Source organism: Lissotriton vulgaris, chromosome 2_1 (assembly GCF_964263255.1).
Source record: "Lissotriton vulgaris chromosome 2_1, aLisVul1.2, whole genome shotgun sequence".
NCBI classification, from domain to species: Eukaryota; Metazoa; Chordata; class Amphibia; order Caudata; family Salamandridae; genus Lissotriton; species Lissotriton vulgaris.
Window position 1 is genome coordinate 1,669,239,423 of NC_141687.1, and position 25,920 is coordinate 1,669,265,342.

The 25,920-nt window shown below is 47.7% G+C and overlaps 1 protein-coding gene across 2 annotated transcripts in view; it reads right to left on the reverse strand.

Annotated features, from left to right (window-relative positions):
- The window catches only part of ARID1A (AT-rich interaction domain 1A), a 599,176-nt gene that overhangs the window by 119,730 nt on the left and 453,526 nt on the right, over positions 1-25,920 (reverse strand). For both annotated transcript variants that reach the window (XM_086957625.1, XM_086957624.1), the window contains 4 exons: positions 23,042-23,211; positions 5,296-5,440; positions 5,021-5,143; positions 4,827-4,941 (listed from right to left, as the gene is read on the reverse strand). In XM_086957625.1, the coding sequence (XP_086813751.1) occupies positions 4,827-4,941; positions 5,021-5,143; positions 5,296-5,440; positions 23,042-23,211 (553 nt within the window). The remainder of the gene's footprint in view (positions 1-4,826; positions 4,942-5,020; positions 5,144-5,295; positions 5,441-23,041; positions 23,212-25,920) is intronic.

The following is a 25,920-nucleotide window of genomic DNA, read 5'->3' on the forward strand; positions in this document are numbered from 1 at the left end:
ACAGGTTCAAGAAGAACAGGTGAGTTGGCAGAATCCCTGTTCTTTTTGAGAGGGATCTTGTATGACTCCAAAGGATTTTCTGGAATGATCTTTCGTTTGTAAATAGTGAGTCTGCCAGAATCCGAGTCGATGAATAGTTTTGACTGATTGTCATAGGAGGGCGCTTGGAACACCACGTACTCCTCAATGGGCTGATTTCTTGAAACTACCGACACCTTTTTGGCCGTGTCGGTGCTCCTTTGTGGCTCGAACGCCTTGGGTCGAGCGGTCGGGGGCAGTCCGTACTTAATTGGTGGCGTAAGCATTGGAGACGAGCCGACCTTCTTCGAGGGTGGCGCTGTCTTCGATCCGACCGACTTCGTCTGATCACTAGTCTGCTTGCGGCCTTGCGTCGACTCGAGCTCCCGGTGCGAAGCAGGCACGCTCTTCTGCTTCGACGCGACATGCTCTTTCGGGTCGAGTTTGCTCTTCGACTCGAGGGCCTTGCCCACTATTGGCTTGGAGGCTGGAAGCTTCGGATCGAGAGTCTTCTTAGCCTTGAGTCCTTTGCCAGTGTCGCCATCTTTGGACATCGACGGCATCGGTGCGACGTGCTTGACCGTGGAGACAGGCTTCGGCGCCCCGGTCTTTGGGCCGACGCCCCCTTGTGACCCCGAAGGGTCAATGACACTCTTCGATTTGATTGGAGCTGACGAATCCAAGGCCGTCGATCCGAGGACTGTCTTTAGCAGTTTCGGTTTCGATTTAGCATCTGTCGGTTTCGGTTTCGATTTCATCGCTGATTGTGGTTGATCGACCGATGGCTCCATAGAAATATTCTTAGCCGGGCCTTGACGCGGGGCTATAGAATGCGGATTAAGATCTTGGCTAAGGCCTTCCGGCGATGCCTCGACCTGAGCCTTAGAAAGTACAGTGTCCGTATTGGGCCTCGCGACTGCGGGTGGGCCTTGCTCATCGTTCGAGTCGTCATCAACGGCTCCGATGGCCTCTGCGTCGTCTCATACCCCGACGACGTCTTCCTCATGGACGTAGTCTTCTTCTTCGTCCACATCATAGTTAGAGTCGTGCTCCGACGCAGGGTCCGAGTGTTGGTCAGGATCCTCTTCATCAACGCCCTCGTCGTCATCAGCCTCGAAGTTGTTCTCCGGGTCGGGCGCCGTTTTCTGCGCCGACTGTCTTGCGGCGCATCGAAGCCGAAGTGTCTTCTTTAACAAACTTGGAACAGGCCATGCAGCTGGCCTCGTCGTGGTCCGGGGATAGACATTTATTGCACACTGGGTGCACATCAATGTGAGGGTATTTGGAGTTGCAAACGGGGCACCTTTTGAACGGGCTCCGTTCCATCGTGCCTATGTATGAGGACCTGACCTTCTAGGTTAATCGTTAAATGATTTCTTATTAAAAAAAGAACAAGAAAAATGAAACATTTGTGCACATCTCATTGGTATGATTCTCTAGCAAATCACTGAAACTGAGACATGCGCGCACCACAGCACAATTCACTGTATGTATGTGTGTATATATGTATGAGTATATATATATATATATATATATACATATATGTATGTGTATATATATATATATGTATATGTACACACACACACATATATATATATATATATATATATATATATATATAATGCTACTACCAGTATGCATCTGTTCTTGGCATGTAGAGCTGCAGAGTTACACACTGTGCATAGATTGCCACCTGTTGGGCCCGGATGTTTGCAGTTTGTTGTTGTCCTGAAAAGTTCTTTGGAAGTCATGAGTTAGGTGACACGGACGGCAAGATGGCTGAGATGGGCGGAAAGGGAGTGAGTGCAGGCAAGATCGCCAGCAATGTGCAGAAGAAGCTCACTCGAGCGCAAGAGAAGTATCCTATATCTATTGTGGAGACCGAAAGAAGAAGTCCTTGTTTAAGCTACTTTCGATGGTTTCCACCCACTTGGGAGGAGATAAAAACTTGTGAAAAGATTTTTATTGCTGAACAAGGCGTTGCTATTTTTTGCACAGTGGGGTCTTCTGGTTTAAGGAGGTGGTGGCCGAGAACCCCCTGGAGCTGTACAGCGCCGTGGTGGAGGTGCAGGACATCAAAGACAACGACCCTGCCTTCCTGGCCGGGGACATGCAGCTGGACATCAGAGAGTCCGAGGTCCCCGGGGCCACGGACATCAGCGATTCCGTGGCCCCTGGAGGCGCGCTTCCCGCTCGAGAACGCGCAGGACCCTGATGTGGGGATCAACTCCGTGCAGACCTACAGGCTGAGCCCCAACGGGTACTTCACCCTCAGCGTCCATACGAGGGGGAGGGGGGGGGTGACACGTAGCCAAGTAACTGAGAGTGGCCTGTCCCACCAAGGACTCTCCTGGACTTCTTTACTTTTTCTTTTGTCCTGGCCGCCATTTTGCTGCTGCTCTCGGCCGCTTTTCTCTAGACCCTGACCCACCATGTTGCCTATTCCCTCGTCCTTTAACCCTCTTCCCTCGTTTCCCCAGTGACGATCCACAAATGTTACTTCCCTTTTCTGATTTGCCTTTTCCCCATACCCGTACATCCCTCCCATCCTCCCTTGGTGCTGTGACTGCATCCCCCCTCCGACCCCACTTAATGGAACTCTGCTTTTCTCTATAGAGATATCTCTAATCATTAGTATATGCAGTATACCTTTGTACTCTCTACCATTCCTATGTGACTCTTAGAGTATATCCATTCGTATCCCTTCCCTATGTATATAGAGATATCTCTAATCACTAGTCTCTTCTTTGTGTGACTTTTATCTTGTACATTTGCAATTTTTTCCTGTTTGTATCTTTTATGTAACGCATGTAATCCTTAGTCCTTATGTTTTACAACTGGTTCTTATGTAAAGCGCTCTGACACCTTTGGGTAAAGTTCACGCTATATAAAATTGCATTAAATAAATAAAAATAAATAAAAACTCCTCCTGTGGACCACATTGCGCATGGGCATCGGCTCCGTCCTCAAATAGTTTTTTCCCGCCATCGGGCTCGAATGTGTTTCCTGCACTCCGGTTTGGAACCGAATTTCCTTTGACGCACAATCCTCACCCGGTTTGAATGTATTGTCTCCATCGTGATCCACATCGACGCAATTCTTCAACAACTTTGAAGTCTTCGATTCTGGTCGTCGACGAAGGCCTTCGGGCCTACTTAGGCCTCATCCTCTGGATAATGGAAAGGACACCATTCAAGAAGTGTCCTCAATGTGGGTCGAAGTTTCCCCACACCGATCTACATGAGGTGTGCAACCTTTGCCTCTCAACGGAGCATGAGGCCAAAGACTGTTCCGCTTGTGCCTCTTTCCGCTCCAAGAAAACGATTTGGGACCGACGAGCTCTAAGAACAATGGCCCGCTCGTCAGCTTCGATCCCAGACGACATCTTTGGAGAGGGCGTGGACATGCCAGAACACCAGCACGCCGAAGAAAGCTCCAGCTCTTCTGATGCCGGAGACTCAGACGTCGAGGATATCACTCCAGCTCAACGGGTCGTAAGTAAGACCGTCGACCACAACCCTTCCTCGACACCCTCAAAAAAGGCTTTGGTCACGCCCCGCCTTCGGGCCCGGCAAAGAAGCCTACTAAGCCTTCAGGCGGCTCGGGCTCGAGCCAGCCTATTCCTGGTACCGATCCCATACCTACACCGAAGAAGAAGCCCTCTTCTTCAGCCACGGCACCGCAGCTCCGACACTTAAGCACTCAGCGCCGAAGACTGGCAGCGGCTCATCCATGACGAAACCTCACTCGGAGCCGAGTAAAAAACCACCCAAATGGCCCCGACTCATACGCTTCGGAGCCGAAGAAACACCAGGAACCGAAAAAACATGTTCCGGTAAAGGACATTTCAAAAGGCCACACTTCTAAACCAAAAGACTCTAGACCATCTACAGTCTTGGTGCCGAAAAAAACTCCGGAACCGAAAACTTCGACGACAGAGGATCTGCCCTATACAGAAGAACTTTTTACACCAGATCCTCACCAAAACCTCTTTTTAAAGACCCTAAGACTGAACAACTAGCTCTTAGTTCCAAAAAGAGACCACTAGAAGAGCCAGCACCTCCTCCTCCTCCAAAGAAGAGAGACATTGCAACCTCTCCATTAAGGGTCCCTTCTCCACCACCTCCCCATACTGTTCCTCCTCCTACACCTCCTCCACCACATCATTCTCCTACACCATCCACTAACCCAGATGATGAAGTGGATACAGACTCTGATGACACAGGTGGGGGTGCACATGACCCAGCAGAGACCAATAGTCCCCCTCAGTCACCTAATCCTTGGGATGATTATAACACTCCTGATGTGCCTTACGTCCCACAAGATGATGTATACCCTTTCAGGCCTTCTCCACCAGAGGACACTATAGATTTTAACCTACTAGTCCAAAGAACTGCCCAGTGCCATGGGGTTGACATGCACACTGATGCTGTGGAGGAAGATTTTCTTTTAGACACTTTTGAGAACACACAAAGGTCTACTGCCATTTTGCCAATGCTTAAAGGTGTCATTAAGCACACAACAAAGGTTTTTAAACATCCTGTTAGGGCTCGGGTCCTCAACCCTCGCATTGAGAAGAAATATAAAGCTGCCCCTACAGACCCTGTTTACATCAAAGGTCCAGCACCACTAGATTCTTTAGTAGTGTCTAATTCACGTAAATATATATATATGTATGTATATGTAACTGACAGAATATGCAAAGTACTGAGCATCAAACTAAGTACAAGCTCCATGGCCATTGTGTAAGGAAAGACAGTTAGAATGAAGTAGACCAGACCAGTAAAGATGGCGTTTTTGCTGCTCACCTGCTGCTGCTGCTGCTGTTGCTGCTGCTGTTGGTACATGGCAGGCTGCTGGCCAGGAAAGGGGCTATTAGAAGGGGTGCCCTGAGTTGGAAACTGATTGCCATACGAGTCATGTCTGAAGGAAAAGAGAACCAGCTCAAAATATGATGCTTCACAACTGCTTCCAAAAAGCAAGAAGCCATGTCTGCTCTTACCGTTGCTGCTGTTGTGGATAGCGACTAGGAGAATACATCCCTGGTTCTTGGCTTGAGGGCATTATGCTTGCCTGTTGTGTTCCAGTCGCCATGTTGCTATCTGGCCCCAAACCAGGCTCAGCCCTGTTTAAAAACATAAAACATAGTTAAACCATCAGGCAAGCAACCTAGAACAGAAGATGCTTTTTTTGTTTTTTAAAGACTGAATCATTTTGAGATGGAAGGTAAGTGGTCATCAAGCACAAATTAAACTAAGAATCACTAGGATTTCTTACCTGACCCGGTCATAGGAGCCTCCATAGGGGTAGTGCTGTCGCTGGGCCATGCCCATGTTCCCCATCCCTGGTCCTGCAGCACGGTTATAAGGGTCTCCTATACCACTATTGGGCCCTTGTGAAGAAGACATATAAGGATCGGCTCCTAGAGAGGTGGGATAAGAAATAAGTTCCAGTAGAAAGAAAACAAACAGTGCCTTATAATGCATCGAAGGTGTCTTTATTAAATTATAAATATTGATCTTTGCCTAGGTCCAGGAACATTTGTTTTACAACATATTTTTAAACGTATACTGTAATGAAGTAATTTTCTGTCTTTAATTTTATAACTTCATTAAAAACAAAAATTTTAAACAAGGAATGGGCTGTAATGGAAAATGTTACTTACCTGTTATTGTATTGATTATTTGTGTTGTGAATATGCATGCAGAGTGGACTTCCCCTATCTAGTGTTTGGCTTGCATCAGGCAGAGTTACTCTTCCTAAATTTTGTTCCTGGTGTTTGGTGAAGGCGTAATAGGAATGAGCGACACTCACAATGCCTCAATACACAACCTTTTCCTTTTATGTATTTGTCTGCCATAGGGCTCAGCACACACCTCTGTTTACAAAGTCAGAAAATACAGAAAAGCCATTTGATTCTCTTCTTCAAAAAGAAAACTAAAAAGCAGTCAATTTAACTAGCTTTACCATTATTAAAGATAAATGACCTTGCTATGTGGAGTGCTGTGGAAAGTACAGCATATTTCAATGAGTAAAGTACAGGAAGGATCTCGATAAAAACTTCTTAAACCATTCTCCTGGTTTTACCAGAGTGTCAAGCAGGTTATGTAGGAATCTCAAAATACTCATAACCAATAATAATATCCTTTCCACTACTTCTTGTTATATCCTCCAGAAGCAGAGGAAAAAGAAAGGGTGGGTGGGGGGGTTCTTAAGTGTGTGATGGTAATACTCTCAGATAAAATTTTTAGAGAGCCAACCCGTTGTAACGGGTGGGAAGGGAAAGAGACCCTTTTCTTTTGATAGCCCTCACTCACACTAGTAGTGACATGCTTCATCATCGGGCTCCCCCCAACTCCTAAAGGTCGGGTGGGCTCAACCATCTTCCAGGGACCACTTAAAGATACAGTGTATGGGGGTGTACCATTAAAGATAAATTTCCCTACCCACTCCTAAAGAATTCTTTAATAGTGGGAGGGAAGGTTAAAATTATATATAGAAATGGGTATCAGGATATGATGGTCCTATAACCCTAGAATCAGCACCAATATGTTTTAGCCCTCTCCTTAGCTGGTCTAAATAAGTCCAGGGCTTTCGTCAAGGTGGGAGGTAAAGCTGGGGAGCTCGTGAACGAGTAGGTTTCAGCAGGGCAGGACCTTTGATGAATGTGTGACTACAAAGCCTCCCTCCTGAGCTCCTCTGGGAATTATTAGCCTTGAGTTGATGGGGTAATTCCTCATCCAAAACCGGTGTCAAGTATTAGGCTTGTTCCAATTTATTAACACTTAGAAGTGCACTAGGCAAGTAGCGGGTATGCACTCACATCTCTGGGGGAAGTAACCTCTTACGCCCCACCCTGACGAAAGCCCCAGACTTATTTAGGCCAGGCCAAGGGTCAGGCAACCTCAGCGGCACTGGGGCAGCCGGGTGCAGAGATCAAAGGGGAGATGGAGGCCCAATGTTCTGCATTGGAGACTGGGTACTCGAAAGAGCACCGGTTGCTGGTAGGTATCTGATGGTTCAAGGTCATGGCCCAGGGATCAATGTTGAGCAAAAATGGGGCCACAAAGGAGCACAGACAACAAATCACCAGAGGGACTCAGGCGGCAGAGAGCAAAGTGGCATCAGATTCCCATAAGAACTAAATAGGGGTTGTCAGTTGGAGAAAAAAGCTGCAGGCTCATTCCAGGAGGTTCCATTAGTAGTAATGGGGTAACCCTGTGTCCCTCAGAACCTGGGTATATATATGTATAGGAGTGGTTCTGTTGCTCAATATAACTAATATATCAAACTTTTAAATCACATACATAACAGACTTCATGTAGGATTTGTTGAAGATGGTTCAACCAAACTTTTCAAGAACTAAATAGGATAAATAGAACACACCACAGAAGAAAATAATTGTGGCAAAAATGACGATTGTATTGTATGGATATGATATTTACATGTCAATTCATATGGCTGTCAATGAGGCAATACAATCTACGACAATAACGTGAATAAAGTCCAAGAAAATATTATACAAACAAATACAGCTCCCCTACCTCCAGTCTTGATGAAGATCCGCCTCTGAAGCATAATTAGCTGAGCTTCCACCCTGGGTCGAAACGTCGAAGTTGCTGTCATGCTATCCATGCAGCTTCCCTGACCCTACTATAAAGTCACATTGGGCCCCAGGATTCATGCTTAAAGAAATGGACAGTTCAACATAAACTGTATTTGTTTGTGCGCTCCGTCCATCATCTCCTTGTGTATGCTTTGTACGCCTTAAGTTGGCGGGGTATGCTCAGACCTGGGTCCCTTGCTCACTGGATTCAAGCTAGCCTGGCTGATAAAGGGTGTTACCCAGAACCCATTCCCAGGATGCTTGTTTCCGGTTCAGGGAAGACCTGGCTTGGCAGTTCGGGCTGGACTGTTCCCATGAGGCACAGGGTCAAGACTGATTTGCATATAGCTTGGTCTGAACTGAGGTGGCAAAGTGAGCTAAAGAACGAGGGTCCCATGCTCACTTTGCCACTGGATTCAAGCTAGCCTGGCTGATGAAGGGTGTTACCCAGAAACCGGTCCAAGGATGTTTGTTTCTGGTTTAGGGAAGACCTGGCTTGGCAGTTCTGGCTGGACTGTTCCCATGAGGCACAGGTTCAAGACTGATTTGCATATAGCTGGGTATGAAATGAGGTGTCAAATTGAGCTAAAGAATGATGATGGATTCAACTCAGATCTGTGACTGGGGGCGAATGTCTGAAAAGTTTCAGCGCTCCAGCCATCATCTCCTTGTGTTTGCTGAGTTCTAGCATAGGCCTTAAGGTGCCATTTTTCTTTGGAACGAGGAAATATAGGGAGTACACACCTTGTCCTTAGTGCTCTTTTGGGACTGGCTCTATCCCCCCTTTTGAAGCAGGGCTTGAATTACCTCTTGTAGAAGCGTTAAGTGCTCCTTTGACATGGCTTGTTCATGAGGTGGGATACTAGATGGGGAAGACGTGAGTTCTAGACAATATCAGTCTTTTATTATTGAGAGAATTCACTGATCTAAGGTAATTAGATAAGGCGGGTGAGTGATATGGACGGAATCATTGCTTGGTGGAAGTGGTTCCCTTGGAAGTGGTTCCACGACTTCGACCCCTGTTGGTATTGCCTTTGTAGTGTGTATGACCTTCTTGTATCGTGTGATTGATAGGGGGTTTGTTGTCTGAGAGGCACCTGTGTCTGTAGAGGTGCTCGCTTTGAACACCCCTCTGTACTGGCCCATCTGAATGGACCCTGAGCTGATATGTTTGTAGGGCAGCCATGGCTTTGGCAGTGTTGGTGTCTTTTTAAAAAAAATCCCAACATTTCATCCTCTTGTGGGCTTAAGTGGTGTTCTCAATCTAAAGTCAAATTGAGGAGATATTGCTGGACATCGGGGTTTAAATCCTAAAACACTTAACTAAGCATGACATCTGATAATGCTGGTGTTGACCTCCCTTGCACTGGTGTCGGCTGTATCTAAAGCACACTAAATTGTTGCTTTAGATAGGATTCTCCCTTCTCCCACTTCTTCCTTTGCCTGTATTGGTCAGGAAGGTGTTGTAGCAATTCCTGAATCTTATCCCACTGTGCTCTGTTGTACCTTAAGAGGAAGCCTACAGTATTGGCAACCTTAAGGTGGTTTGCCACCTTCACTGCTACACGTTTACCTGGATTCTCAAATTTCTTGCTCTTCTTGTCTGCAGGAGGAGCATCACCTGTGCTTTCTGTGTTACCACATTTTCTGGCAGTGCGCACCACAAGAGAATGAGGGGAACATGCCTTTTGATGATATTGGGTCGGTTGGTGAGGGTTTATACTTCTTATCAACCCTAAGAATTAGTACCCTTGATTTGATGGGTTGTTTAAAAATGTCTGTGGTGGGTTTAGGCATGCCTTTTAGTATGGGTAAAAACTGGACGGTGAGCTGGATCTTGGACAGTGTCTCTAAAAGGAAGTCGTTCTCATGTAAACATTATGATATTCTGCAGCCCTGCGTAGTACCTCATAGTATGTGGTGGTATCGTCAGGTGGTAGAGGTTTGGAGGGGTACAGATCTGGATCCCCTTGTGGGGCTGGATTATAGTCGTCCCAGGGTTGATCACGAGTATATGGATCATCCAGTGGGTCCAGAAAGTACGGAGCGTAGTAGGGGTTTATATTCTCCACGATGCTGCGCTCCCCAGAGAAGATGAGGTAGGCGACTCTTGTGGGTGAGTATGAGGGGAGCATTGTGGTGAGGTTGGCAGAGGTATAGCTAGCATTAGTATTACAGGAAGAGTAGGTGGGGAAGATTTAGGTAGAAGAGGAGTAGGCGGTAGAGGCGGTGAAGGTTCAGGTGAAAAGGGCATGGGACTGGTGCTACTGGGTAGGAAGGAATATGCTACTTACCAGTATGCATCTGTTCTTGGCATGTAGGGCTGCTAACATTCATATCTGTGCATAGATCGCCGCCTAGTGTTGGGTCCGGATGATTGCACATTGTTGTCCTGGAAGAGTCTTCGAAGTATCACGAGATAGGGGGCTCCTCCCCTGAACTACAGTGCGCATGGGCATCCTCTCCATCCCCAGATTGTTTTTCGCCATTGTGGCAGAGATGTAATGTAATACTGAAAATGATGACCATGCCTGAAAATGATTCTGAGTGCAACAGCTGCGACAGGCACCGGGCAGGAGGGAGGGCAATATGAATGTCAGCAGCCCCACATGCCAAGAACAGATGCATACTGGTAAGTAGCATATTCCGTTCGAGGCATGTGGGCTGCTGAATTCATATCTGTGCATAGAATAAATAGCAGTTACCTCCCTAGCGGCGGTTGCCAGTGCCAGCTGCAGCAGTCTGAAAGAGAGTTCTGAGAACAGCCTGTCCCACAGCGGCTTGCTGCTTGGAGTGCACATCTACGCAGTTGTGTTTGATAAATGTATGTATGGTGGACCATGTGGCTGCTCTACATATGTCCTCTAGAAGAATGTTACCTAGGAAAGCCATGGATGCCCCTAGCTTGCGTGTGGAATGCGCTCTTGGGGGAACTGTTAAAGTGAGTTTAGCTTTTTGATAACAGATTTGTATGCACTTTACAATCCATCTGGCTAAATAGGTTGGAAATAGGGTTGCCTTTGTGTTGTGGGGAGAAGGCAACAAATAGTTGTTTAGTCTTTCTAAAGTCTTTTGTCCTGTCGATGTAATACAGGAGAGCTCTTTTAACATCTAAGGTGTGCAGTGCCCGGTCTGCCCCTGAATCTGGGTTTGGAAAGAAAACTGGCAGTTCTATGGTTTGATTAATGTGGAACTCACGAGACCACCTTAGGCATGAATTTGGGGTTGGTGCGCAGCACTACCCTATTAGCATGAATTTGTAGGAAGGGCTCTTGAATTGTTAGGGCTTGAAGCTCACTAACTCTTCATAGCGATGTGATGGCTATCAGAAAAGCCACTTTCCATGTAAGAAACTGTATATCACAAGAATGAAGAGGCTCAAAGGGTGGCCCCATGAGCCTGGTGAGAACGATGTTTAGATTCCAGACAGGTGAAGGAGGGTGCCTGGGAGGGATCACTCTTTTGAGTCCTTCCAAGAAGGCTTTAATGGCAGGCACTTTGAAGAGGGAAAGATGCTGCCTGTTTTGAAGATAAGCTGCCATGGCGGCCAAATGTATCCTAATTGAACTATACGCTAGATTGCATCGATATAGATGCAGCAAGTAACATATGATGTTTTGTGTGGACGCATCTAGCGGATTAATGTCATTATTAGAACAGTAGATGACAAAACGCTGCCATTTGGCTGCATAGCACGCTCTAGTTGTAGGTCGCCTTGCCTCTTTGATGATGTTCATACAGTCAGGGGGCAAGTTGAGGTAGCCAAACTCTATGACCTCAGGAGCCAAATCGCAAGGCTCAACTGTTGCGGATCTGGGTGCTGAATGTCTCCATGGCTCTGATTGAGGAGACGGGGCGTGAGGCGCAGCGGTTGGTGAGGCACCACTGAAAGTACCAGGCCGCCGTGCCCACGTTGGAGCAACCAGGATGAGCGTCATGGAGTGCTGCCGCAGTTTGCGCGCCACTAGCGGTATGAGCGGAGCTGGGGGAAAAGCGTACGCAAATCTGCCTGACCAGTTCATCCATATCGCATTGCCCTGAGACTGCGGTGTGGGAACCTGGCGGCGAAGTTTTGGGATTTTGCGTTCTCCTTTGTGGCGAAGAGGTCGATCTCTGGATGACCCCACTGCTGGAAATATGGTTGGAGCACTTAGGGGTGAATCTCCCACTCGTGCATCTGATGACTGTGCCTGCTGAGCAGGTCCGCCATCTGGTTGTCCTTGCCTGGGAGATGTTCCGCCATGAGGAAGATGTTCCTTTGGATGGCCCACTTCCACATGCTCTGGGCTAGGTGAGATAGCTGTGGGGAGTATGTGCCTCCCTGTTTCTGGATGTAATACATGGCAGTCATGTTGTCCGTCCGGATCAACACGACCTTGTTGCACAGGTGCAACTTGAACGCTTTCATTGCCATGAAGATTGCCATCAGCACCAAAAGATTGATATGCATCTTTTGCTGCTGTGCCGTCCATAGTCCTTGCACAGTATAATGGAGGACATGCGCCCCCCAGCCCTGGAGAGATGCGTCCGTTGTCAGCACTACTTGTGGGACAGGCTCGTGGAATGGTCGTCCCCTGCACAGGTTTTGTGTGTTCCACCAATGCAGAGAGTTGTATGCATGACCAGTCACCAACACTAGGTCTTTCAGATGCCCATGAGCCTGGTTCCACTGTCGTGCTAAGCATTCTTGAAGGGGACGCATGTGTAGCCTCGCGTGCGGGACTATGAATATGCAGGAGGCCATCATACTAATCAGCTGCATGAATACTTGCACTGGGAGCGATTGTTGAGGCCTGAATTTCTGAATTAGCAGCTGCATACTGTTGACTCTGGCAGAGTTTGGCTGCGCTGTTAGAGTGTTTATTGTCGCCCCTAGCTACTGTTGCACATGAGCGGGCTGAAGGTGCGACTTTTGGTAGTTTAGTGAGAATCCTAGACTGTGTAGGAGGTGAATTGTGCGTGACATGTGGCTGGCACACTGCTGGGCTGACTTTGCTTGAACAAGCCAGTCGTCCAGGTAGGGATAGACATGGATGTGCTGTCTCCGAAGGTGCGCAGCCACAGTTGCTAAGCACTTGGTGAACCCTCTGGGGGCAGTGGTGACCCCGAAAGGCAGGACCTTGAATTGGTAATGCTGGTTGTTGATGGTGAATCTGAGATATTTCCTGTGACTTGGGTGAATGGGAATGTGGAAATATGCATCCTTGAGGTCCAGGGTTGCTAGGAAGTCGCCCTGACTGAGCAATGGCAGGACTTGCTGTAAGGTTAACATATGAAAGTGTTCTGACAGTATGTATTGGTTGAGGGGTCTGAGGTCTAGAATGGGCCGCAGGGAACCGTCCTTTTTTGGGATTAAGAAGTACAGAGAGTACACCCCTGTACCTTGCTCTTTTACAGGCACGAGTTCTATTGCCCCTTTTTGCAGCATGGAGAGTACTTCTTGCTGCAATAAGTGCATGTGCTCTGCGGACATAGGACGGTAGGTTGGGGGGGGAGGAGGTTAGTTCTAGACAATAGCCGTATTGGATAAGTTGTCTCACCCACCTGTCTGTGGTAAAGGCCTCCCAGACTGGCAGGAACTGCTGGAGTCTTCCCCCGACAGGTGTGAAATGGTCGGGGGGCAGTGACAAGGCGTCACTGTTTGTTGGGAGCGGAGGATCTGGCATTGTTATTTTCACGTCCTCTGCCCTTGGTGCTGTTCCCACGATATCCACCCCTGTTATTTTTTGTATAGGTGGTTTGCGTGCTCCCCTTGTTGTACTGGGCTTGCTGTAAAGCTTGTCCTCTAGAGGCTCCTCTATTACCGGAGCGACGAACGGAACTGCCCCGAAACTGTTGTGACTGCAGAGCCCCCATGGATTTTGCCGTCTCAATGTCCTTTTTAATTTTTTCGCGGGTCGTGTCTACATCGGGACCGAAAAGGAAGTCAGGGTTAACTGGCTGGTTGAGCAAAGTTGTTTGAATCTCTGGTTTAAACCCAGAGATGCGGAGCCAGGCGTGACGTCTCAACATTACACAAGTGTTAATGGCCCTAGCTTCCGTGTCTGCTGCATCCAGTGCACATTTGATGAATGCATTAGAAATTAACTTCCCCTCCTGTATGATCATTTCTGCTCCCTCTTTGTAAACATCAGGCAGGTGTTGCAACAGCTGTTCTAATGTGTTGTAGTGAGCCCTATCGTATCTAGCCAATAGGGCCTGTGTATTTGAAATCCTCCAAATATTAGCAGCCTGTGCTGCCACCCGCTTTCCTGAAGCCTCCAAGATCTTTGATTCTTTGTCCGGAGGAGGAGCATCACCACTAGTTTGCGAGTCTGCCCTCTTGCGAGCATTGGCCACTACGAGGGAGTCCAATGGGAGCTGGCCCTTGATGTAGGTAGGGTCCACAGGCGCAGGTCTATACTTTTTTTCAATCCTTGGGTTGACAACCCTTGCCTTTGTGGGCTCTTTGAAAATGTCCGCAGCATGTTTGAGGACTCCTTTCAGCATAGGTAATGTTTTTGCCGATTTTTCAGAGGTGGAGAAAGTATCAAATGGAAAATCTTCTTCCACTGGTTCTGCGTGCATTTCCACGTCATGGTTGAGGGCTGCCCTTTCTATTAAAGCGTTAAACGCCGCAGTGTCTTCAGTAGGCAAGGTTTTGTCATTGTACGACTGAATGTCCGGTGCAGCTTGTGGATCATCAGGGTCTGCAGCATCAGTCCATTGCTGAGGTTCTTCTTGGTCAGTGTCAGTATGATAAGTGAATGCCATCTGACCGTATTCATCACCCACGTCCTCCTCGCTTTGTGCTGGAGAATATGCAACTTGTTGTGAATAACTCTCAACATGTTCAAAGAGAACTGGTGAGGTGGTTGAGTCTTTTTTCCTTTTAAGAGGGATTTTGTACGCCTCTAAGGGATGTTCTGGTGCGATTTTCCGTTTATGGATGGTGAGCCTGCCAGATTCCGAGTCGATGAAGAGCTTCGACTGGTTGTCATACGAGGGTTCTTGGGACATAACCCCCTCAGGAGTGGACTTCGAAGGCGCAGACACTCTTTTGGATGTGTCAGTGCTTTTGTGCTGCTCGAGATGTTTGGGTCGAGCCGTTGGTGGCAGACCGTATTTAATTGGAGGGATGACCCGTGAACGAGCCGACCTTCTTAAAGCTTGCCGTAGTGTTCGATCCGAGCTGCTTCGGCGGCTCACTAGCATGCTTTTTTCCTTGCGTCGACTCGAGCTCACGGTGCGTAACATGTACGGCCTTGGGCGTCGATGCAATCTGCTGTTTCGGGTCGGGTTTGGTCTTCGACTCGAGAGCTTTGCTCAGTAGCGGTTTGAACGCTGAAATCTTCGGTTCAACAGCCTTTTTGGCCTGGAGACTTTTGGTCTTGTCGCCATGCTTGGGCGTCGACTGTGTCGAGGTGACGTGCTTGACTGTAGAGCCTGGCTTCTGCGCCCCGGTCTTCGAGGCGGCGCCCCCTTGCGACCCCGAAGGGCTGCCGACACTCTTCGACTTGACTGGCGTCGATGTGTTTGATGGCGTCGATCCGATGACCACTTTTAGCAGTTTCGGTTTTGGCTCTGTAGGTTTCGGTTATGAAAGATCGACCGATGGCTCCTTTGAAGTATTCTTACCCGGGCCTGGACGCGGGGCTATAGAATGTGGAGTAAGATCTTGGCTAAGGCCTTCCGGCAATGCCTCGACCTGAGCCGTAGGGAGCGTATTGTCATTATTAGGCCCCGCTACTGCGGTTGGGCCTGGCTCATCACTGGAGTCGTCATCGACGGCCCAGATGGCCTCTGCGTCGTCCCCTACCTCGACGACGTCTTCTTCATGGACGTAGTCCTCATCGTCTTCGTCCACATCGAAGTTGGAGTCATGCTCCGACCCTGGGTCCGACTACTGGTCAGGATCTTCTTCGTCAGCGCCTTCCTCGTCACCGGCCTCGAAGATGTTGTTTGGCTCGGGCGCCGACTTCTGCGCTGACTGTCTTGCTGCGCGTCGAACTCGAAGCGTTTTCTTCGAGCGGAACTTTGAGCAGGCCATACAGCTGGCCTCGTTGTGGTCCGGGGATAAACATTTATTGCACACTGGGTGCACATCAATGTGAGGGTGTTTAGAGTTGCAGACGGGGCATCGTCGTCGTAGTTTGGGCCTCTGCTGTCGAAAGTCAAACGTTGCCTTCGACGTCCTGTTTGAAGAACTGGAGAAAAATAGGCACCGAACGAGACAATACCTACGCCCCGAAGGCCTTTTGGCCTTAGTAAAGAGTTATAACAAAGTTTCCGAACTGGAGTCGAGAAAGTACATCCGAACCCAATGGCGGAAAAAAACAATCTGGGGATGGAGAGGATGCCCATGCACACTGTAGTCCAGAGGAGCCACCTATCTCGTGATACTTCGAAGGACAACAATGTGCAATCATCCGGACCCAACACTAGGCGGCAATCTATGCACAGATATGAATTCAACAGCCCACATGCCTCGAACAGTGGGTTTCTGTTGCAGTACCCCCCCCCCCCCCCCCCCCCCACTTTTTGCCTGATACCTGATGCACTTTTCCTTGGTGTGCCCTGGGTCCCTGCCAAGCCGGTTCCCAGGGCCTGTGTTCTTTCCCCAAAAACAAATCCAATTGGCTTCTCTGGCCACATGTCAGCCCCTGGTAAATGGTACCCATGGTACCTAGGGCACTGTAACCAGAGAAGGCTCCTAAGGGCTGCAACACTTATTGTGCCACCCTTAGAGGCCCTGTACCCTCACACACACACTGCCTTTGCAGGCTGAGTGTCTTGGCGCGGAACTAAACAGAGTCGACGTGACACACATCTGTGTGTGCCATGCCCCCAAACGCAATGCCCTGGCATACCTCAGTCACCCCTCTAGCTGGGTGCACTATGCCAGTGGTGTGGGCACAGGTGCATGAGCCCTGTGCCCCTACAGTACCCAGTGCCATTCCTGGGCACTGTAAGTGCAGTGATGCCATTAAGAGTATATGGTGTTGAGAGGTTGTCATTGCAAACTCCACAGCACCATAATGGCAACACTGAAGACTGAGAAGTTTGGTATCAAACTTCTCAGCACATTAAATCCACACTGATGCCAGTTTGGGATGTAATGTAAAGCGGACGACAGAGGGCAACTTAGAGTTGCCCCCTGAAATTAACCCACAACCAGCTTCCTGACTGAGAGGCTGCCTAGGCTGCCATCCAGCAGGAATGTTGCTGGACCCCTGGATAGAGAACCCTCCGCTCTCTTTGGCCTGCAACAGTGCACATCCTAGGAAGTGGTGCTGCGTCTCCTCCCCCAGGATGGGCAGGGGGAGCTTCAAAGGCATGCCGCCTTTGTGAGCTTCTCCAGGCCACTTGCTGTACTCAGCAACTGGCCCCACTGGTTCTGACCCCCACTCTGGCAGGACGACAGGCAGGAAAAACAAAGGATGGAAAAGGGGTGTGCCAGCCTCTGCCAACCGGATCCCTCAGGTGGGGTAGACTAGGAAAAGCACAACTCCGGGCTCTCGCCATTTTGAGAATAGTAGCCCTAGCCAATCATAGCTAGGCTCCTGCCCCCCTCCTACTGGAGAGTGGCATGATAGGGGGTGTATGCACCGCAGGACAAGGACCCATTGGTCCCTGCCCTTGTCCTACCTGTAACACCCCTAAATTTAGTATTTAGGGGCACCCTGAACCTTCCTTCCTCAGATCCCGATTTTGAAACAAGAAGAACAACAATTAGAAAGAAGACCTGCTGTGCAGCTGCTAACAAGACACCAACTGACTTGGCCCCAGTCCTACAGGCCTGTCGACCCTCGAACCTGCTCCTGCTAAATCCCGGCGTCTCCTGTGGTCATCAACCTCGAAAACCCCGGAGGACCCGTCTGCCTTGCTCATCTAAAGACTGGGACTACCACGAGCAGCGGTTCTGCTCAAACAGCAACAACCCCTGGTGCCAGCCAGGAACCTGCTTATCAAGCACACTCTGCACCCGCCGAGCACGGCCTGTGCCTGAGTGAACAAAGACCACGAGGACATCCCCCCGGCGACTGTGACCACGAATCCAGCACCCAAGGACCCTCCTCGACGCTCCTGACAATGCCTGAAGCCTCACCTTCAACCGCAACTAGCTGAGGGTAAGATTTCTCGACACCAAAAGACACCCCTGCACCTGGCACCCCACGGCCCCCTGTGCCCAACTCCTGGGTGGCTACCTAACCTACGACTTCCCAACTTACCTCTCGAAGTGGTGGGCGCACCCGAAGAATCTCCGCCCCCAAGCTGATTTTCTCCATAGAGTAACATTGGCTAGGTTTCTCTTGGAAATTCCTCTAAGGGTTGAGTTTTGCAACTTTGAAATATTCCTTAAAAATCATCCGATCAACGAAAACGAAATTACTCACCTGTTACCAGGAGAGATCCCAGTGCTGGATCTTGGTGCTCAGCACTGACTTTCAAAAGTAATTACAACTGTGATTTTCCGATAACCTTATTTCCTTCCATTGGATAACATTGCTTGGTTTTAACCAAAATTTATTCCAAGTGTAGATTTTCAAAACATACAAATATTCCTTAAAAATCGCCTATGTAACAAAAACAATTTCTTTTAACTGTTTACAGGAAATGCACCAGGGCTGAATCCAGGCTCCAGCCCCGAGTAAGAAAAACAATCATACAGTGATTTTATTGCATTTACTTAAAACTTCCCATTGAGCTCAATGTTATAATTGTGTTTAACTTGTGTTGCATATTGCAACTGTATCTATTGCATCTAAAAGTCAACTGCTATTTGAAAGTTTTCAATTGCAACATCTCATTCTGAGAAATTATTTTTATATCTACTTGTGGTTCTAAAATAAAACAACAATATATTTTTATATACAAAACAATTGGCCTAGAGTTCAGTTATTGAGTGTGTGAGACCATTTGCTGACTGAGTGTGTACAACACATGCTTTACACTGTCCTCTGATACGGCCTTACTGCTTGACCAAGCTACCACTTTAGAGAGTAAGGTTATATATCCAACTTCAGCCTCTGCCATACCTCTGGGGACTGTGGACTCTGTGCACACTCAACCTTACTTCGGTGCAGTATATACAGAGCCACTTTCTTACATACTGTCCTTATGTTTTTTGAGTGGGGAGTTTGTTGTTGGGGCCCCATGATCTCTTTCTCAAAGGTTTTTAGGTTTCGCCTGGCCGTAGCACTGCGCAGCAGTGCTCGCGCAGGTGAAATCTTTTGATGTACAGTGTGGGGCTTTGTTCCGCCTCTCTCTTCCATTGGCTAGCTCCATAAATGGAGGCTAGCCATTGGAAGAGATTGGTTGTCAATCACTCTTTCCCCGTCACGAAGCGATTCGGGGGCGTTTCTGGGTCTTTTTTAAGTCCCGCCCTCTCCTCTTCCCATTGGCTGGAATTTTACCTTCCAGACAATGGGAAGGGGAGAGCACGAAAAACACGCCCCCGAATCCCTACAGGGCGCGCAGTGCTTTCCGAGCAGCGTCTACCGAGGACATGAGGTAAGCCTCTGCCCCCCTGTTTGTGCTGTTCTTCGTGCCCCTGCACCCCTGTTTGAGCCGTTGACTCCCTGTTTGTGCACCCCTTCCCTCCGCCCGCAGCACTCCTTTGTCCCGCTCTAGCCCCCCCTTCCCTCTACCCATGTATTCTTTGCCAGTAGATGCTGTCACACTCGGTCGCCGGGAAGCCCATACAGGTCGGTCTCCCTGCCGACGCCCTGACACAGGGGGACAAGTACCCCGGGGTCTATGGGGCTCTTGGGCCTTGAGGTGGGTTTCCAGGTAGCCCGTAACGCGTGCTGGCCTGCATTGTTACAGGAACCAGTTCCGTTGTCGGACCGCAGGCGCAGCGTTCTCCTTACCTGAGATATGGGGCATGCTTCAGGCAGTTGAGAACAAAGGTCTGTCTTTGCGCCCCTTCTTGAGACGGCTGCCCGTGTGTCCGCACTTGTTAGTGGCGTGTAGCCAGTTTCAGAAACAAGGTTGTAGTAAATGTTCGTGGTTTAATGGGCGGACGGGGGCAAGCGCACACCGCCCGTTTGAGGCGGGGTGTTGGCCTAACGGCCAGGGCGTCCGACTTCGAAGCGGGTGAAGTGGGTTCGAGTCTTGGTGAGGACGCTGAACTTCACGTGATTTTGGGCAAATCACTCAATATCCTCAGGCCTAACAAAAATAAATGTCCTCTAGGAATGTTAAGCACTCCGATACCCGAGTCGGGTCAATTGTATTCAAAGCTACCAAAATATCGGCACGTCCCAGCAATTTAGACCTCTGTTACTGCACGGGTCGATGCGCTGTAATGTCACACACCCACAATGGCTTCAAAGCAGGGAGCAGGGGTCAATTTTGACGCAATGCAATGTTTAGGGATGACTGTGAGAGGAATGCCGTGTTGGGTCAACATACATGTATCTTGCGAAAGCACTAATGGCTCTACGCGTTCGGCGCTGTCCGACGCTATTAATGGAAGAGGGGCAGGTTCGATCCCGCAGTAAGGATGTCGCACAAATGGTCCCAGCACCAAGGGAATGATTTTACGACTTTTAATGAACTCTAAGGTGCCAAATGACTCCAGATCAGCAGGAACCTCGTTATCGAGTGCCTGATTCCATTTAGAGACGCTTGCTTTCAGACTTTGTAGTACAATTGTTTTAATGAACGCTAAGGTGCCAAATGACTCCAGGTCAGCAGGAACCTCGTTATCTAGTGCCTGATTCCATTTAGAGACGCTTGCTTTTAGACTTTGTAGAACAATTGTTTCAGTCGAGATGGGTTGTCATCTGCGGCGGGGCCGCCTTAGGTCGCAGTAGATCAAAGGTTTACAGGGCCGCAAAGTTGGCTGCCAAGCGGTCGGGCCACATTAGTTTCACTTATGCCGTCACTGGGAGTCTAAGGACAGGCGTTTCAACACTTGGGAAGTGCAATTGATGCACACAAAACTGAAACAGATGGTAACTGTGCTAACACACACGTCCGCAGTACTTGCACAAATTGTCCGTTCTACGTGGATTACTGTGAATACCCAAATAAGGTGCACTGTTTCAGAGTTACAAAGAATTTTGCAATCGGGACTGTTGTGTGCATTTAAATTTGTCAAACATCCCACCAGAGAGACCTCACCCGTAAATTGGCATAAACGTGTCGGGCGGCCGGTATTGAATCTTCATATCCACACCTGAACGTATCACTGAATGGTAATCTGGCGCGGTGGAGTGATGCAACCGTTAGAGAGCTGTGGGTAACTGGAGGGGGGGGGGGGGGCTCTGTGTGTGTGTGTGGGGGCTCTGTGTGTGGGGGGGGGCTCTATGTGTGGGGGGCTCTATGTGTGTGTGTGGCGGTTTGTGTGGCTGTGTGTGTGTCTGGTGGGCTCTGTATGTGTGTGTGTGTGTGTGTGTGTGTGTGTGTGTGTGTGTGTGTGTGTGGCATTTGCGAGAGATTAAGCTATTGGCATTGTAAATGACAATGCCATTTATTTATCTGTTTTCAAAACCAACACATAAATAAAAATGTTGTCATTTACAATGCCAGTAGCTCCAACTTTTGCAAAGGCGAGACCGTTGCATTGTAAATGCTTGTTTTGTAATGTCTCTGTAGGTGTAGAGGTGGTTAGGTTACCACCCTGCCTGTATCTGGGGTTATGACCTTATTTATCTTCCCCTGGCATCGAGTTTTTCTTGTAGTTTAGTTGAAATAGACTGAACAGGCTGTTCTTTGGGCTCTCTGTGGGTTTGTGCTTTTTCTGGCGCCGATGTTTTAGGATGTTTTTTCTGCCTTTGCAACTGAAAAAGGTCTTTGCGGCGCCTATGTCGGCTTGGGATGAGAAGGTGATTTCGGCGTCAAGTGTGTTTTTGGCTCCCATAGCAGCAAAGAGTCTGAAGGTGCCCTGGGTTTCCCAGCATTGATGCTTGTTTTTTAGACATTGGCTCCAAAAGTAGCTCTGACTTTTGAGGAGTCGTGCTTTCGGGTTTGTGGTGGTCTTTAAAGGTTGTTTAGGCGGAGGGATGACTCGGCTCCTTTGCCTTGTGCTAGATACTTCCAGTGGCCCAAGGGATGAGGGATTCTGTGAGTCTAAACCTTTATTTGTGCATGGAAGGTTTTTGCCACAATAATTACGTGCCCCTTAGAAGCGATCTGTTGGGCTTCAAGTTCATGGTCGGACCCTTCCGCAGAATGTGGACGTCTTAGGCTGCTACCTCATTATCAGTGTCACCCTCAGCGTGGAGAATGTGTTCTGTATCTGAGTGTGTCTGGTCCCCGACAATATCAGGAGCGTCTTCAGTTTGGTGTGCCTGCATTGTGCTATGAGCCCAGCATCGCTCTCTTCGTTGTCAAAGCTTTTTCTTCTATCGGAAGCCCTGGCACACCTCACACAACATTTCATCGCGTTTTAGAGACAGACAGGGGTTGCAGACTTTGCGTGGAACTTGGGGCAAAAGCTGAAAGGAGTCTTTTCTATCGCTCCATGTGCATAGAGTGAAGGAAGATGGTGGTGAACGGTAGAAGTCAACATCTAGCCAGGTCCGGGAAGGCGAGAAAAACCAACAGAAGAAAGTAAGTTGCTGGTTTCTTTTCTTTTGCTAGCCTTTGTCGAAGGGCCATTTATTGTTCACTGAATGGCCACTGACTGCGTCGAAGCTTCGATCTCAGAGCTCCGAGGTAGATATCTGAACTCAATGGTGGCGAAAAACAATATAACAAATCAGCCAATGACTATGCACAATACAGAATATAGGAGTTACTATACCTTGTTTCTCGAAAGACTTCTGCAAAGAAGAACAAGTTGCAAACGTCCGAGCTGAACACTAAATTGCAGGAATATGTTAAGCATAGGTATATACGTCCAACACATGCTTCAAATAGATATTTCAGGCAACTACTGCTAACAGTGGGGATGATGGGGGAATGAGCTGATAACTTTTGATGTAGATTCTAGATCAAAAGTGAGGCAGTGCAGTGCCCACACTGAAATTGTGTGACTTTGGAAATAAGAGTAAAACTCCAATAGCATTAAGCTAATGACGGATATACTGAAAATAGATTTGCCAACAATGTGACAAAAATGGGCAAACAAAATGATCAGCAAAGTAGGGTAAATCTGTTCCCAGAAGTTTATACCCCTGAGATCACTGTCACAAACATCAAACAATGAAAAGTGTGTACAATGGAGGAGGCGGAAAAAATCTGAGTTTGGTATATAATCTTATTTATATGTATGTCTCTACTATTCGTGGTGATGTGTACAGCTGCTGTCCAATGCAAGATGGTATTGTTTTCAAGTGAAGTTTTGATCCTGTATGCAGTTCATGAATTCAGTGAGGTGTAGCCGTTGACCTCTTACACGACTATGAAATCCAACCCGCAGATTAGCTGTAGTCCAGTAAATCAATATCAAATGCAGCATAGAGTCTATCACAAGTTAAGCATTACCTTTCCTCATGCTGCTGTATGGATCCTTGTTTGGCTCATAGGGCATACGTCCCATCATGTCTGAGGTATTCATGGTAGGCTGATAACCGGGATTTGGTGTCATGGAGTTTCGTTTCTGAAATGGGGGCTCTCCATCCGCAAACGCATCCTGAAGATTCACAGAGTTATTCCTACTCGGAAAAAAAAGTTTGAAATCAGACACAACAGTCAACCTTACAACTACACAATCCGAGTGCAGCATTGGCTCAGGGAAATTCAGAACCTTCTGTGAATAAGGCATGATTGAAGGTTTTGGAAAAGGATTTAGGGGAAGAAGGGGTAGAAATATAATGGCTGGAAGAAGTAATATTTCGGCGAAGTGCCCAAACTTCTTCTCCCACATGGGATATACAGCTCTCTAGTGCACTCTGTCAACACTGGCCATGGATCAACCTTTGTACAAAGATTCTAAACTCTAAAAATTATCGTAATAGGAAAGGTCCGACCCTCTTACGGTTACAAAAATAAATTCTTAAAATAAAAGGAAAATTTTACTTACTGTGTAAGCACCTGTTTGTGGCATGTAGTGCTGTAGATTCACATGCTGTGCATACTCCTGCCATCTAGTGTTGGGCCTGAATATGTGCAAGTTGTTTTCGTCACACAAGTTTTTTCGAGGTACCGTGACTCCACCTACTCCTTGCAATACGCATGGGCATCAGCTCCACTGTTAGTTTGTTTTTCCCCCTGCACGAAGAGTGAGGATATGAAGCGTAGCGCTAGAGAAATTGTGACAGTGCATAGGAAAGATTAAGGGTAAAAGGTAAGAAGTATGCAACACCTAACGGTGTCCGGGGTAGTGGGAGGGAACATGTGACTCTACAGCACTAAATGCCACGAACAGATGCTTACAGGGTAACATTTTCAGTTTGTGGCATGTGTAGCTGTAGATACACATTCTGTACAAAGACTATAAAGCTGTGGCTAGCCTGAGGACATTGTGAATAATAGAAACACTAATATTGGCTCCATTTATTTGAGCCAAAGTGTCCTGAGCAAAGCCTTACACCTCTAATACAATCTCATTAGCCCCTAGAATGCTTTAAGTAATTCCTCACTAACACTATTTTCAGGATGATAGTCCCAAGAATTTTCTGTACTGAAGAGACTCCGACATTCAGTTTGGAGTCGAAAGTCGACAACTAATACTAGGTAGTCCTGAAAATACCAGAACATTATTCAGTTCTGGCTCTAAAACGTGTATTAACATTTTCCAGATAGTTTATGTGGAGCTGCTTTTGCTGCAGGCTCCACATGCCCCGAGTTGTATGTTTTTGGAGATGAGCTCCCCAACCAGTGAGCAATGCGTTTGAATTAATATGGTTTTTCCCTGAATGGGTTTCTGGAATGCCTTGAGTGTTAGAAGAACTGTTTTCATTCCCAAAATGTTGATGTGCTTTGCGGAATCTTCTTCGTTCCATTGACCATGAACTTTCAGCTAGTTGCAATGTGCCCCCCAACCATTGAGGGATGCATCTGTGGTGACTGTCACAGATGGAGTTGGGTCCCTGAAAGATCTCCCATATGCTATGTCGTTGGATGCCCACAGTTGTATCTCTTTCTGCAACCTTTGCGTAACAACCACTAGATCCTCCCAACTTCCTGTGGCTTGAGACCAGCTGTGAGGGATAAGATGCCATCATGCCCATTAGTTTCATGACCTTCCTCACTGTCAGAGACTGATCCTTTTGGTAGAGGATTGTTCTTTGATGGATTGCTTGTATCCTGGCTTCTGTGGGGTAAGCCTTCGCTTTCGCTATATTTAATCTTGCTCCCAGGAAGGTTTTTTTTCGATTTCTGGTGTTGTTGAAGATTGTTTGTGGTTTATTGAGAAACCAGGTGTTTGTAGCGTCTTGATTGTTTTTTTAAGATGATGGTGACATGTATGTTTTGAATGCCCCCTTATGAGCCAGTCGTCGAGATATGGGTAGACGTGAATTTCTTTTCTTCTCAGGTGTGCCGCCACTGCGCATAGACGTTTTATGAACACCGATGGAGCCGATTTAAATCCGAAAGGAAGTACTTTGAATTGGTAGTGTGTTCAGTCATGCAGAAATCCAAAGTACCTCCTGTGTTTTCTGTTCATGGGGCTATGTAAGTAAGCGTCTTTGAGGTCTATTGTTGCCAAGTAATCCCCTTTTGAATTTGTGGGATTATTTCTAGGAGTGTACATATTTTGAAACGTTGTCTTAGTATGAACTTGTTGATGAATCTTAAGTCCATTATTGGTCTTACAGTTTGATCCTGTTTGGGTATTAGGAAATATGGGGAGTAGTTTTCTGTGAACCATTCTTGTTTAGGTACTTTTTCTATTGCCTGTTTTAGGCATAGTTCCTCGATCTCTGCGTTTAGCAGAGTTTGATCTGTTCTCATTTTCTTTCTTTTGGTGGGTTTGCAGGTGGTATTTTTGTTAGCTCTATGCAATACCCGTATTTTACCACATTCAAAATCCAATTGTCTGTTGTTATCCTTTCCCATTGTCTGTGGAATAAGGATATCCTTCTCCCACTGGTGTTTTGTGTGGGTCCCTTTTTGTGATTGAGCCAGTTGGAGCCAATTCCTCTTCTTCTAGAGGATTGGCCTCTTCCTCTGAAATTGTCTCTACCTCGAAAGCGCTGCTTCTGTTGTTGTTTCCAACCTTGGTAACTGGACTGCTGACCCATTTGTTGACCTTGGTTTTGCCATCTGTTGTCCTTGGCCAAAGGAGCCCCTACCTGTGGGCTTCCTATTATTGAATCTCCCTCTTTTAACCCCTTCCATGCTCATGACGAGCTCAGCTCGTCATGAGGTAGCCTGGAGCTGTGCTCATGACGAGCTGAGCTCGTCATGACACCAGCAAA